The following is a 12913-nucleotide window of genomic DNA, read 5'->3' as shown; positions in this document are numbered from 1 at the left end:
AAAAACCCTCTGCAGCTCTGCTGTGGCCTCTGGGTTAATCTCAGCTTCCCAAGGCAGATTCACAGCCCTGCCGCGCCTGCCCCTGCCACCCTCCAGCCCTTTTGAAACTTCTTCCTCCACCCCCAGGGCCTTAGCTCTGTTTACAGGGCCCTGACTTTGCCACTGTCTTCCCAGAGCTCTTTCTTGCCCACCTGGTTGCCTGTCTGTCCCCACTGTGATCCTTTTGCTTGGTTCATTCAGGCCTTGGTGAGGGACATCACCTCTTCAGGGACTCCCTGACCAGATGAGGAGGGACATGCTCATTTCCTCCTGGAGCTCCCTGTGTGTCTCTGAGCATCTAGAAACCCTAGGATTGCTTGTCAGTATCTGTGTAGCTCCCCCAGGGCTGAGGCTGCCTGTGCTGATGACCTTGGATTCAGCCCCTAGCATAAGACCTGTCTTAGAGTGGGGGTTCCATCAATGTGGAAATAATGGAGTCAGAAATTCTAGATATCTCTGAAGCTGGGAAATGGGGTGTCTTGGGAGCAGTGTAGATTGAGGTAAACTGAGGCAGTAGAAGCAGAAGGGTAGCAAATGGAGTGTCAGGGTTAGGCTCTGAGAACTGTGAAAGGTCAGAGGAGGCAGGGAGTGGACTGGAGGCCACTGGACCCTGGTGAGGAGCAGCTCCGGCAGAGAGATTGCCCTTTAGTGACCCCTTTCATCTGTCTTGCTGCCTGGTCAGTTCTGGGCTGGATCTGTCTGTCCTGGACCAGGCATCTTTGGGGCCTGGAGTTGGGGAAAGGGAGCAATGTTACATGTTCTCACAGTGACAAGCACATCTATGGGCTGGTTGCAGTGCTTTGGAGTATTGTCTCCTTTTATCCTTGTAACCTGGTAGGCAGGTTCTGCAATTGTACCCATTTTATAGAGGAAGAAACTGAGGCCCAGGGAACTCACACAACATAGCCAGAATTGGACTGGGCTCTGTGATGGGAATGTACCTGGCAGCACGGACTCCCATCTCCCTGTTCTTAGGCCTCCAACCCCAGGCCACAGCAACCAGGAAACCAGGAATCTCCCCCTTGGGCAGGTGGAAAGGGGGATCCTGGGCATTATCCCCAGTGAGTGACCTCGGGCTTCCCTGCTGGGCTGGTCATCCCATCTAGCAGGGATTGCTTGGGATAGCAAGGAAGAAAGGGCTTTGTGAACAATAAAGGACATCACAGATGCCTTTGGTAGGGGCCTCTGCTTCCTTCTTTGTAGCTGCTGCCTCCACCCCTGTATCATTCACTGCCCCAGAATGTATCCTCATCCACACAACCCTGTTTTTGTCCACGATTTTACCTGAGTACTTGTTGTCTTATCCACTTGTAGAAATCCTCCCTCCCCCTACTTCCAGATCAGTTGGATGTCCTTGGTACAAAATGAATTTCGTGAGTGCCATCTTCTCCAGGAAGCCTTCCTAGACCACTCTACTTGGCCCAGACTGCATCTCCCTTTCGAAAGCTACCCGGCTCTTTGCCGCTGTCCAGTACTGTGGTGCTGACTGCAGTCTGCTGAAATACTTGTGTTGTTTTTGCCTCCTGTCTTAGACAAGGAACTTCTTTGAGGACAGGCTTGTTTATTTCCCTGTCTACCCTGGCAGTAATGCAGTGCCTAGCACACAGTAGGCACTTTTTGGTGGATTTAATTGAGATTCCTCTACACCTACTCGGATAGGGACTCATAGAACCTTTCCGGCATCTGTGCCTAAGTGTTCCCAGGGTCCCGGGATGGAATGAGTTCACCTGGGGTGGGGGAGGTTGGGAGGGAAGGAGGAAAGGGCTTCAGACTGGATGCCAACTTTTTCTGTCTCCCGCCTAGTTCTCCAAGGAGAAGTACATCTTGGACTCATCGCCTGAGAAACTGCACAAGGAGTTGGAGGAAGAGCTCAAACTCAGCAGCACAGATCTCCGCAGCCATGCCTGGTACCACGGCCGCATCCCACGTGAGGTGAGTGGGCCCTGAGCTGGGACCCTGGCCCTAGATCCTTACCCCCACCACCTTGGCCAGTCCCAGACCAGAAAAGCTCTGACTATCGTTTGGTGGGTTCAATCAGAGTAGACTGGGATAAGGTCTCGCTCAGCCATTTAACTGACTGCGTGACCTTGAACAAGTCACTTCACCTCTCTGAGCCCCAGTTTCCTCAGCTATAACATGGATGATATGGGGCTTCCCTAGTGGTCCAATGGTTTAGTCTCTGTGCTTTCACTTCAGGGGCCACAGGTTTGATCCCTGGTCAGGGAACTAAGATCCCACATGCTGCAAGATGTGGGCTAAATTAATTAATAATTAAATGGAGGCTAATAATAGTACCTACTCTAAAGGTTGGTTGTGAGAATTCCCAGTGGCACTAGTGGTAAAGAACTTGCCTGCCAATGCAGGAGGCATAAGAGATGCAGGTTTGATCCCTGAGTCGGGAAGATCCCCTGGAGGAGGGCATGGTAACCCACTCTAGTTTTCTTGCCTGGAGAATCTCAGGGACAGAGGAGCCTAGTGGGCTATGGTCCATAGGGTCACAAAGAATCAGACACAACTCAAGTAACTTAGCACGTGAGGATTAAATGAGTTAATTCATGTGAGGTGCTTAACACAATGTCTGATATGCAGTGAGCTCAATGAACATTGTCCTTTATTTATGGTGGTGGTGGTTATTATTATTACCACTATTTTTAGTTACTGTTATAGGTCTATACATCAGCCTCTTATGTGTTTGGTTAGTGAATATCAGCACTTCAATGATTCAGTTTTGATAAGGTTGACTTTCTGGGCTGAGGCATAGGCTTGGGCTAACAGTCACCTGTTCTTCCATTTTTCATGCTTGCTATAAATCTTTGTCAAGTATCAACTCTGCCAGCTCCTGTGCTGGGCACCAAGGATGCAGAGATAAAATAGGTGATGGCTTCCCTCGATGGCTGGTAGTCCAGGGTGGGAGTCGACAGGCAGGCAGTCAGAACCCAGTGGGAGAAGCTCAAGAATGGGTTGCCTGGGAGGGGGTGTGGGCTGCCCCAAGGAAGGGGTAGAGAGGAGAGAGGCCATTGTGGAATGGATAGGAGTTCACTAGGTGAGCAGGAATGGGAGGATATTCAGCCCAGAGATGTGCCAGAGCCCTGGCTGTTTGGAGGAAGAAGGATGGGGAATTCACTGTGCCCAATGAGATCCCTGAGAAGGAGTAGGTCTGAGATCTGAGTTTCCGGTCTTGGGGACTCCCTTTCGAGGGTGCCATGTCCCTCCATGTCCAAGCCTTTGTGCCCAGGCCCATGGCTTCTGGCTGAGATGCGCCCTCTGAATCTGGGTCGTTGGGTCCCCCTCCCAAGCTGCAGCTGTCTCTGTTGACTGTGTGCCCCAGACACTGGCTCTGGCCCTCTCCTGCCCCGCTCTAGCCTGACCCTGCCTCTTTCAGGTTTCGGAGACCCTGGTGCAGCGCAATGGCGACTTCCTCATCCGGGACTCGCTCACCAGCCTGGGCGACTATGTGCTCACGTGCCGCTGGCGCAACCAGGCCTTGCACTTCAAGATCAACAAGGTGGTGGTGAAGGCGGGCGAGAGCTACACCCACATCCAGTACCTGTTCGAGCAGGAGAGCTTCGACCACGTGCCGGCCCTGGTGCGGTACCATGTGGGCAGCCGCAAGGCTGTGTCGGAGCAGAGCGGCGCCATCATCTACTGCCCGGTCAACCGCACCTTCCCGCTGCGCTACCTGGAGGCCTGCTACGGCCTGGGCCAGGGCGGGGGCAAGGCCGCCAGCCCTGCCAGCCCCTCGGGCCCCAAGGGCAGCCACATGAAGCGGCGCAGCGTCACCATGACTGATGGGCTCACTGCTGACAAAGTCACCCGCAGTGATGGCTGCCCCACCAGGTGAGTGAGAACCCACATTCGGCCTCAGTCTTCTCATCTGTCAAGTGGGGGTGTCAGTAATGTGAACGCTGGTGGGGAAAGGGAAGGCCCAGTCATACTGGTCTGGGGTAAGATGACTGCTCTGGAGCCTCAGTGTGCAGAACAAGAGGAGGAAACTCGGCCATGCCGAGTGGGGTCTGGGAGCCCACGGAGCCCAGTTGCTGTCTCAGCTCTGCTAGGACTAGCTGTGCACCCTTGGCCCTGACCTTCCTCCTCTGTTGCCTCCACTTGCCGACCTATCAAGGGCCCTCACTCAGAAAGCTCCCTCTGGCCTGGAGGAGCCCTGGATGCTGTCCTATCCCAGGCAGGGGCCTGGTCCCTGTTGCTAATGCTACCCCATCTCACCCCACCTAACTAGGCCTAGGTGGGCATCAGAACAGAGCACTTTGCAAACCATCGCACAGGAAATGGAATGATTTCAGTGACATTTTTGATGACGCCCAGGTGTTGGGCTGGATGACACCAGGCCCTGATCTGAGGACAAGCCACAGCTGCAAATCATTCCTGAGGCCCTACTGTGCACCTGGCCTTCTCCTGATGCTCTCTTTTCCTAACCTCACTGACTCCCGAGTCCCCCTGGGAGGTGGCTCCCGTCCATGCTGCCACTTTGTAGATGAGAACAAGGCTTGAAGAGGGGTAGCTGCTTGCTAGAGAGTGGTAGGACCAAGATTCAGATCCAGGTCCACAACTCCAAAACCTATGCCCCTAGTTTCTGTGGCTTCCCTGGGTGTTTGCTGCAAGATGTGCCATCCTGTGGGGCTTCCCAGGTGGTGCTAGTGGTAAAGAACCACCTGCCAATGCAGGAGACATAAGAGACGCGGGTTTGATCCCTGGGTCAGGAAGATACCCTGGAGTAGGAAATGGCAACCCACTCCAGTATTCTTGCCTGGAGAATCCCATGGACTGAGGAGCCTGGCAGGCTACATTCCATAGAGTCTCAAAGAGTCAGTTATGAATGAAGTGACTTAGCACTCACGTGCTTGCTTCAGCACTTCGATAGGTCCCATTTCCCTGGGCCTGGACTTCATGCTGTCAGCCAAGGAACTGCTGGTTGGATACCCTGTGGGGAGTAACCACTTGGCCTGTGGTTTGGAACCAGTGATTAAAACAGTGCCAGGATCTACAGGCCATGTGTGCCCAAGGCATCCTGAGTAATAGTGTGGGATCAGTGAGGAGAGGCCAGGATGGTGGGTTTGGCTCCCTTAGCCTGGCCGTCTTTCTTTCTAGCCTCTCTCCTGAGACCATTCTCCAAGTTGGGGGCAAGGTTCCCAGGGAAGAGAACAGTTGTGCAGGTTGTGGACTGAACAAGCCCTTCCTCCTCTGGGCTTCAGTTTTTATACCTGCCAGGTGGGAGGTTGGACATGATCATTTCCAAACCTTTTCTGCCTCTGAAGTTCAGCAGATCTAGGATGGAGGCAGAGGTGGGGGTCCTAATGCTAGCTGAGGACCCTGACCTCTGGGCTCTCTGCTCATGAAAGTGTCTGCTCCACAGCACATCACTGCCCCACCCCCGGGAATCCATCCGCAACTGTGCACTCAGCATGGACCAGATCCAAGACCTGCACTCGCCCATGTCCCCTATCTCCGAGAGCCCCAGCTCCCCTGCCTATAGTACCGGTATGGCCAGTGGAGGGGGGAACATGGGGGGTCTGGTTTGGAGTGGCCTCGTGTGCCCATGTGTGCACTGTCTGATGATTTCTGTTATAGTGTTTGATCATGTGTGCTTCTTCCTCTTATCTGAGAGCCATGCCCTGCAACAGTGGATACTAAAACTATCCATGTTGACATGCAAAACATAGCCATGGCTTGTTCATTCTGCAACAATTCATTGAGTCCCTATTGGATGCCAGGTACTATGCATGTGGTTTCCATGCCTTCTCCTGAATGTTACTGAATCTGGGCTCCAATGCTTTGAAGTTTGTGCCATCAGCAACACTCAGCCCCCATTGGTCAAATGCCTCCACATGTGAGGAGCCACTTGACCAGGCCCTGTATTGGCTGGGATTTAATGTATCCCTGATTCCAAATGGTGGGATCCAACTGGACTGGTCAAGCTTGCTTTATTTATTTTTTCTTTTAAATAGATCTTTTCAGAGAAGTTCTACATTCACAGCAAAATTGAGCAGAGAGCACAGAGCACTGTGCTTTTTTTTTTTTAAGTACAAAGAAGATTTCTACTGTAGAAACATGCCACTAGTTCATTTCTGGAAGAAAAAAATAATATTTTCAACAGGCCATACCACATATTGTCCACATGGCAGGCAAAGCATGCAGACAGAGGGGCAGCCCAGGGAAACCTTTTGCCATGTAGCTGTCTATATGGGTTGTTACAAATTCTTCTCTAACCCTGGGCCTGCCAGCTTGTCATAACTGCCAACTTGCCTTCTAAACAACACCCCTGAGTATAAATGTTAACATGCTTTGCCACAAATTATTTATTGGACAACTTCTAAGCAATGTGGCACAGTGAAGTACCCAAGAGTGAGGACTCGACACCTAGTTTTGAATCCCAGCTCTACCCTTTGCTGGTTGGGTGACCTTAGGCAGGTCAGCTGGCTTCTCTGAGTCTCACTTTTCTCATCTTCTAGAATGAGGATCATAAAAGTACTCATGCACAGGATGTTGAGAGGGTTAAACAGATTAAGGGGCAGAGAAGGATCTCATAGGCAGTTAGAACTCAATAAACATCACCTCTAATTTTGGATGATGGTTTTACTGTTTTGACTGGTACAGCTCCAGCATGTCACCAGCTCCCAGAACACATGTCCTCAATAAATCCTTATTATTAATTCATTGAGAAATGATTCCACACAGTGAACTCCAGCAATTGCTTAGCTTCTCTGAATCACAGAAAGCTCCTTCAAGTAGCTCAGTGATTCCCCAAGGCTGCAGCAGCCTTAAGGTAAGAAAGTCTGACCCCTGGGGTCCAGGGAATTTGAGAGTATCACTGAGGGCTGGTCAATGTGCCAGTGTCGGCTGGGCCTGGCCTGGGTACAGGGAGTCGGGATATCACCCCTGTAGGGGGTGGGTGGAGCCTGTCCTCGGGGAAAGCGGTGGGGGAACCTCACTGGCTAGGGAGTCATGGTAACTAGTTCTCTCTATTTCCCTGCAGTGACCCGTGTCCACGCTGCCCCTGCCGCCCCCTCAGCCACAGCACTGCCCGCCTCCCCTGTCACCCGCCGCTCCAGCGAACCCCAGCTGTGTCCCGGAAGTGCCCCAAAGCCCCAAGGGGAGTCGGACAAGGGCCCTTACTCCAGCCCCTCCCACACCCTCTGCAAGGCCTCCCCATCACCATCGCTCAGCAGCTACAGTGACCCGGACTCTGGCCACTACTGCCAGCTCCAGCCTCCTGCCCGTGGCAGCCGAGAGTGGGCAGCAGCTGAAGCCTCCAGCCGCCAGGCCAGGAGCTATGGGGAGAAGCTTAAGGAACTGTCAGAAAACGGGGCCCCCGAAGGGGACTGGGGCAGGACCTTCACAGTCCCTGTCGTGGAAGCCACCTCTTCCTTCAACCCGGCTACTTTCCGGTCACTGCTGATCCCCAAGGATAACCGGCCACTGGAGGTGGGCCTCCTGCGTAAGGTCAAGGAGCTGCTGGCAGAGGTCGATGCCCGGACACTGGCCCGGCACGTCACCAAGGTTGACTGCCTGGTAGGTGCTGGGTGCACACTGGGGCAGGGGTTTACCTCTATCCCCTGGCTTTGGGACAGGGGTCAGGGTGGTGAGGAACAGGCCCCCACATCCCCAGGTAGAGCAGTGGTCCTGGATTCTGACTTCATGGTTGCCCTTTACTTGCTGTGTGACTGACTAATCACTTTACCTCTCTGGGCTCCCATTTTCTCCTTGAAAAAAAAGAAGCAAAAGCTGAGATACTCTTGCTTCCTCCAGATGTCAGTTTGGCACTGGAACGAGGAGTCCTGACAACTAGTGGTGTCTGGCTCCCTGGGACACTTTTTGAGCCCGGTGAGAGTTGGTCTGGCTGGTCCAGGGACTGTAAAAGGCCAGACTCCCCACCCCCACCCCCCCTAGTGGACAAAACTCGTTGTCTAGGTCCATAAATTGTTAATGCCTGGGCCTTTGCTTTGAATGAATCCTGCCCATCTAAGGACCCTAACTTGATCTACGCATCAGTTTCTCCCTCTGAAGTTTGGTGTGTGTGTGTGTGTGTGTGTGTGTGTTGGGGAGGGGAACACTGATTATTTGGTCACACTTGTCTCTGAGCTAAAGAAGAAAGAAAAGAAACAGCGCTGAGATGCAGCGCTGTGAAGTGTGCTAGGCATGAAGGAAGAAGCCCTGGGTTCTAGGTCCAGTGTGTGGCCTAGGACAAGCCCTTTCCCTCTCTGGACCTTATTTCTTCTGGAATAAGGGTGTCCCAGGCATCTCTGGCACATGTCAGACCTCATTGGGCATTTTCCCATTTATCCTGCGTTTTATAGATGGGGAGAGTGAAACTCATTTGCTCCATGTCAGAGGGTTAGTCATAAACCTGGAATTCAGAGCCGGCTTCCCAGCCAGGCTGCCCTGCTAGATAAAGCTCTCTGACTCCCAGATGGCTTGGGCTAGCCCTGACAGGAAATTAATCAGCCCTCTGGGCGTCCTTGTAGGTTGCTAGGATACTGGGTGTTACCAAGGAGATGCAGACCCTAATGGGAGTCCGCTGGGGCATGGAGCTGCTCACTCTCCCCCACGGCCGGCAGCTACGACTAGACCTGCTGGAAAGGTAAGGCACACGGGAACTCACCGGCAACCAACCCCATGGACTACCTCGCTGCTCTTTACTGTGGCCGGTTGGCCAATTACAGCCTCTCACCCCGGCTCCAGATCCTAGCCACGCCCCCTATCCCATTGACCAATTGTTCCTGATATCCAGTTCATTCAGTCAGTTCAGTCGCTCAGTCCTATCCGACTCTTTGCAACCCTGTGGACTGCAGCACGCCAAGCCTCCCTGTCCATCACCAACTCCCGGAGTTTACTCAAACTCATGCCCATTGAGTCGGTGATGCCATCCAACCATCTCATCCTCTGTCGTCCCCTTCTCCTCCCGCCTTCAATCTTTCCCAGCATCAGGGTCTTTTCAGATGAGTCAGTTCTTCGCATCAGGTGGCCAAAGTATTGGAGTTTCAGCTTCAGCATCAGTTCTTCCAATGAAAATTCAGGACTGATGTCCTTTAGGATGGACTGGTTGGATCTCCTTGCTGTCCAAGGGACTCTCAAGAGTCTTCTCCAACACCATAGTTCAAAAGCATCAATTCTTCGGAGCTCAGCTTACTTTATCCAGTTTCAAGTAATCCTGATTTCCCAAAGACTGAGTCCTTTATCTCCGAATTCACTTTCTGTATCCTCTAGACTGACCACAATCTGTGAGCCTTGGCCCGCCCATCAGCTCTGGCTTCTTTCTTTTCTTAGAACAGCTCTGTCAGATGATTTCCGATGATTTCCACTGATCGGTCACACGCTCCTCAGCCTGGCGCTCTAGGGTCTCTGGCCCCGCCCCCTGACTTATACTGACCAGTCAGAACCCCTTAACTTTGCTTTATCCCCGCCCACACTCTGGCCGCGCCCCCTAATCTCATTGACCCTTTACAACCTCCTCACTTTTGGCTCTGTCCTCCGCCCCTCGGCGCCCAACCACAGGGACCCCAACCCTAGAATCCTGGCCCCGCCCCTCTGACCCGGCCGCTCCGACAGGTTCCACACCATGTCCATCATGCTGGCCGTGGACATCCTGGGCTGCACGGGCTCCGCTGAGGAGCGGGCAGCGCTCCTGCACAAGACCATCCAGCTGGCAGCCGAGCTTCGAGGGACCATGGGCAACATGTTCAGCTTCGCTGCAGTTATGGGTGCCCTGGATATGGCCCAGGTACTGAGGGGCCCACGTAGCACTGGACATAAGCTAGTCTCTGTTGCCAGGAGCCCTGGTATGTGTCCCTTTGGGATGGCTGTCTGTTAAATCAGGAAGAACCTGAGGGCCTTTTAGGCAGCATTGGTGACAGTAACTGGGAGAACTGAGTCCTTTAGGTGCTGACCTGCTTCCAGACAAAGTCTTTCCGTTTCCCCACTCTCCATTTCTCCACCTGTAAAATGATTGAGGAGCATTATATGAGTTGAAAGAATAAATATAAAGTGGCTAGCGTTTAGCAAGCACTATGCGCAAGGTACATTGAGTACTTAGAAACATTGATTCCTTGAAACAGTCTCATGAGGGGAGTGCCTTTATTGTCCTCTCTGAGCCTTAGTTCCCTCATCTGTAAAATGGGTTGTTTCGAGGACTTCCTGGGAGACCTGTGAAAAGCCGTCAGCCCTGTCCCTGAGACCTGAATGGTGACTGTACTAATCATTATTATCCCATATCTGGGTGTCGGCTCAGCATACTGGCCTGCGGCCCCAGCAGGCCCCTTCGCTGGCTAGTCGCTTATAGTCTGATCTCCCTAGATTGCCCGGCTGGAACAGACATGGGTGACCCTGCGGCAGCGACACACAGAGGGTGCCATCCTCTATGAGAAGACGCTCAAGCCATTCCTCAAGAGCCTCAATGAGGGCAAAGGTACCTCCCCCATCTTGCTGTCTGACCTCAGACGGGTTCCAGCCCTCTCTGGGCTGGCCCGGACTTTCCCAGTAGGGAGGATGACGAGGGCTTGACTGAGCTCTGTGCAGGCTGTTCTTGCGCTCACTTTGTGCACCTGGCAAATGTGTATGCCATGTCCAGGTCCAGCCTTGGCCCGTGGGCTGGGCCAAGGTGCAGTGGGTTCAGCTGGAGGAATCCAAAGGGAGGGGTTTGTCTCATGAGTCAGAATCCTGGGGGTTCTCACTGGGACCTCAGGCCGGGCCCTTCCCCTAACACATCCTCAGTTTCTGGACCTTGGTGGACAGTGGGCCCCTCTGAGACCTCTAAACACCGTGCCTCCCTCCCTGCAGAAGGCCCACCGCTGAGCAACACCACGTTTCCTCACATTCTGCCGCTCATCACTCTGCTGGAATGTGACTCGGCCCCGGCTGAGGGCCCTGAGCCCTGGGGCAGCACGGAGCACGGCGTGGAGGTGCTGCTGGCCCACCTGGAAGCCGCCCGCACGGTGGCACACCATGGCGGCCTGTATCACACCAATGCCGAAGTCAAGCTGCAGGGTGAGTCACTGGGGGCCAGCCACTGCTGGTCCTGCAGCCTGGGCCTCCCTCCACATAACTTGCTCTCCCTTCTCCTCCCAACAGCCCTTCAGATTTCTCCATCCCTCTTTGCTGCCCTGTCTCCTGGACTTCTTTTTTTTTTAATTTGTAGGATAATTGCTTCACAATGTTGTATTGGTTTCTGCCTTACAACAGCATGAATCAGCCATAAGTATACATATGTCTCTTCCCTCTTGAACCTCCCTCCCCCTCCCATCCCACCTCTCTAGGTTGTCACAGAGCACTGGGTTGAGCTCCCTGTGCTATACAACAACTTCCCACAAGCTATCTATTTTACATATGATAATGTATATGCATCAGCGCTACGTTCTCAATTCGTCCCACCCCTCCCTGACTTCTTTTTCCTCACCCCTTTTATTCACTCATTCAGCAGTTTGACAAGTTAGTGGCAGGCACCAGGTCAGCTTGAGGGATGATTCAAAGAGCACAGTAGCTGTGTATCTTAGCTTCTCTGAGCCTCAGCTTTCTCATCTGTGAAGTGGGCATCCTAACAAGCCCATTTTACAAGGTTGTTTACAAAGCACTTGGCCTGGGGCACTGGGTCTGAGGCAGACTCACCCTGTCTTCAATGAGCTGTCAGTTCAATCAGAAAGTAGAATCCCTTCTTATGGAAGAAGCAGAGATAACGGCTTCAGACAAGTTACCTTTTACTTCTTTAGGCAATATTTAACTCACAAAAGTTCACTGTAGACAAACAGCTGAACAAAACCAAGATAAAACAAATCACCAACAATTACCTGGTAATTGGTAAATGTCATGAGCATTCTGGTAAATGTCTTTCCAGTCTTTCTTCAGAAAGAACAAAACAAAAATTTTTTTACATTTACTTACAAAATGTATATGTATTTCTTATGACAAATTTGGAAACTTACAGAAAAATACAAAAAAGAAAAGAATCACCCAATATCTCCCCCCAAGTTAGCAGTGATATTTTATGTTTTAGTCATTTTATTGTTTTTTTAATATTTATTTATTTATTTGGCCCCACCAGGTCTTAGTCGAGGCACACAGGATCTTCCATCTGCACTGTAGGTTGCAGGATGTTTAGTTGCAGCATTGGAATCTTCTAATTGTGCCATGTGGGATCTAGTTCCCTGACCAAGGATGGAACCCAGACCCCCTGCATCAGGAGTGCGGAGTCTTAGCCATTGGATCACCAGGGAAGTCCTTCTAGTCATTTTAAAATTATATGTTGCAGGGACTTCCCTGGTGGTCCAGTGGTTAAGAATCCACCTTCCAATACAGGGGATACAGGTTTGATCCCTGGTCGGAGAACTAAAATCCCACATCCCTTGGGGCAACTATACCCGCACACCACAACTACTGACCCCGTGTGCTGCAATGAAAGATCCTGCATGCTGCAACTAAGAATTTTTTTTTTTTAATTATTGAAAGTGAAAAGTGAAAGTCGCTCAGTTGCATCCGACTGTTTGCGACCCCATGGACTATATAGTCCCTGGAATTCTCTAGGCCAGAATACTGGAGTGGGTAGCCTTTCCCTTCTCCAGGGGATCTTCCCAACTCAGGGATCAAACCCAGGTCTCCCGCATTGCAGGCGGATTCTTTACCTACTGAGTCACGAGGGAAGCCCAAGAATATTGGAGTGGGTAGCCTATCCCTTCTCCAGGGGATCTTCCCGACATAGGAATACAACCAGGGTCTCCTGCGTTGCAGGTGGATTCTTTACCAGCTGAGCTATCAAAGAATAGTAGGACAAAGACCAGGTGTTAAACTGCTTGGTTATGTTCATCCACAAACCTTGTGGGATCCCTGGCAGACGTGGGGGGAAGTCCCTTGGAATGGGGCCCTGCGGGATGTG

The 12913-nt window shown here is 52.1% G+C and overlaps 1 protein-coding gene across 4 annotated transcripts in view; it reads left to right on the top strand.

Moving 5' to 3' along the window:
* Positions 1-12913, top strand: part of SH2D3C (SH2 domain containing 3C) — a 32905-nt gene that overhangs the window by 19293 nt on the left and 699 nt on the right. For all 4 annotated transcript variants that reach the window (XM_020874809.2, XM_020874810.2, XM_020874812.2 and 1 more), the window contains 8 exons: positions 1843-1971; positions 3422-3876; positions 5408-5532; positions 7028-7563; positions 8517-8632; positions 9601-9772; positions 10345-10456; positions 10828-11034. In XM_020874809.2, coding sequence (XP_020730468.2) covers positions 1843-1971; positions 3422-3876; positions 5408-5532; positions 7028-7563; positions 8517-8632; positions 9601-9772; positions 10345-10456; positions 10828-11034 — 1852 coding nt within the window. The remainder of the gene's footprint in view (positions 1-1842; positions 1972-3421; positions 3877-5407; positions 5533-7027; positions 7564-8516; positions 8633-9600; positions 9773-10344; positions 10457-10827; positions 11035-12913) is intronic.

This window comes from Odocoileus virginianus, chromosome 2 (genome assembly GCF_023699985.2).
Source record: "Odocoileus virginianus isolate 20LAN1187 ecotype Illinois chromosome 2, Ovbor_1.2, whole genome shotgun sequence".
Taxonomy (NCBI): Eukaryota; Metazoa; Chordata; class Mammalia; order Artiodactyla; family Cervidae; genus Odocoileus; species Odocoileus virginianus.
The sequence above is the reverse complement of the archived record's forward strand: the minus strand, read 5'-3'. Positions and strand labels throughout refer to the sequence as shown.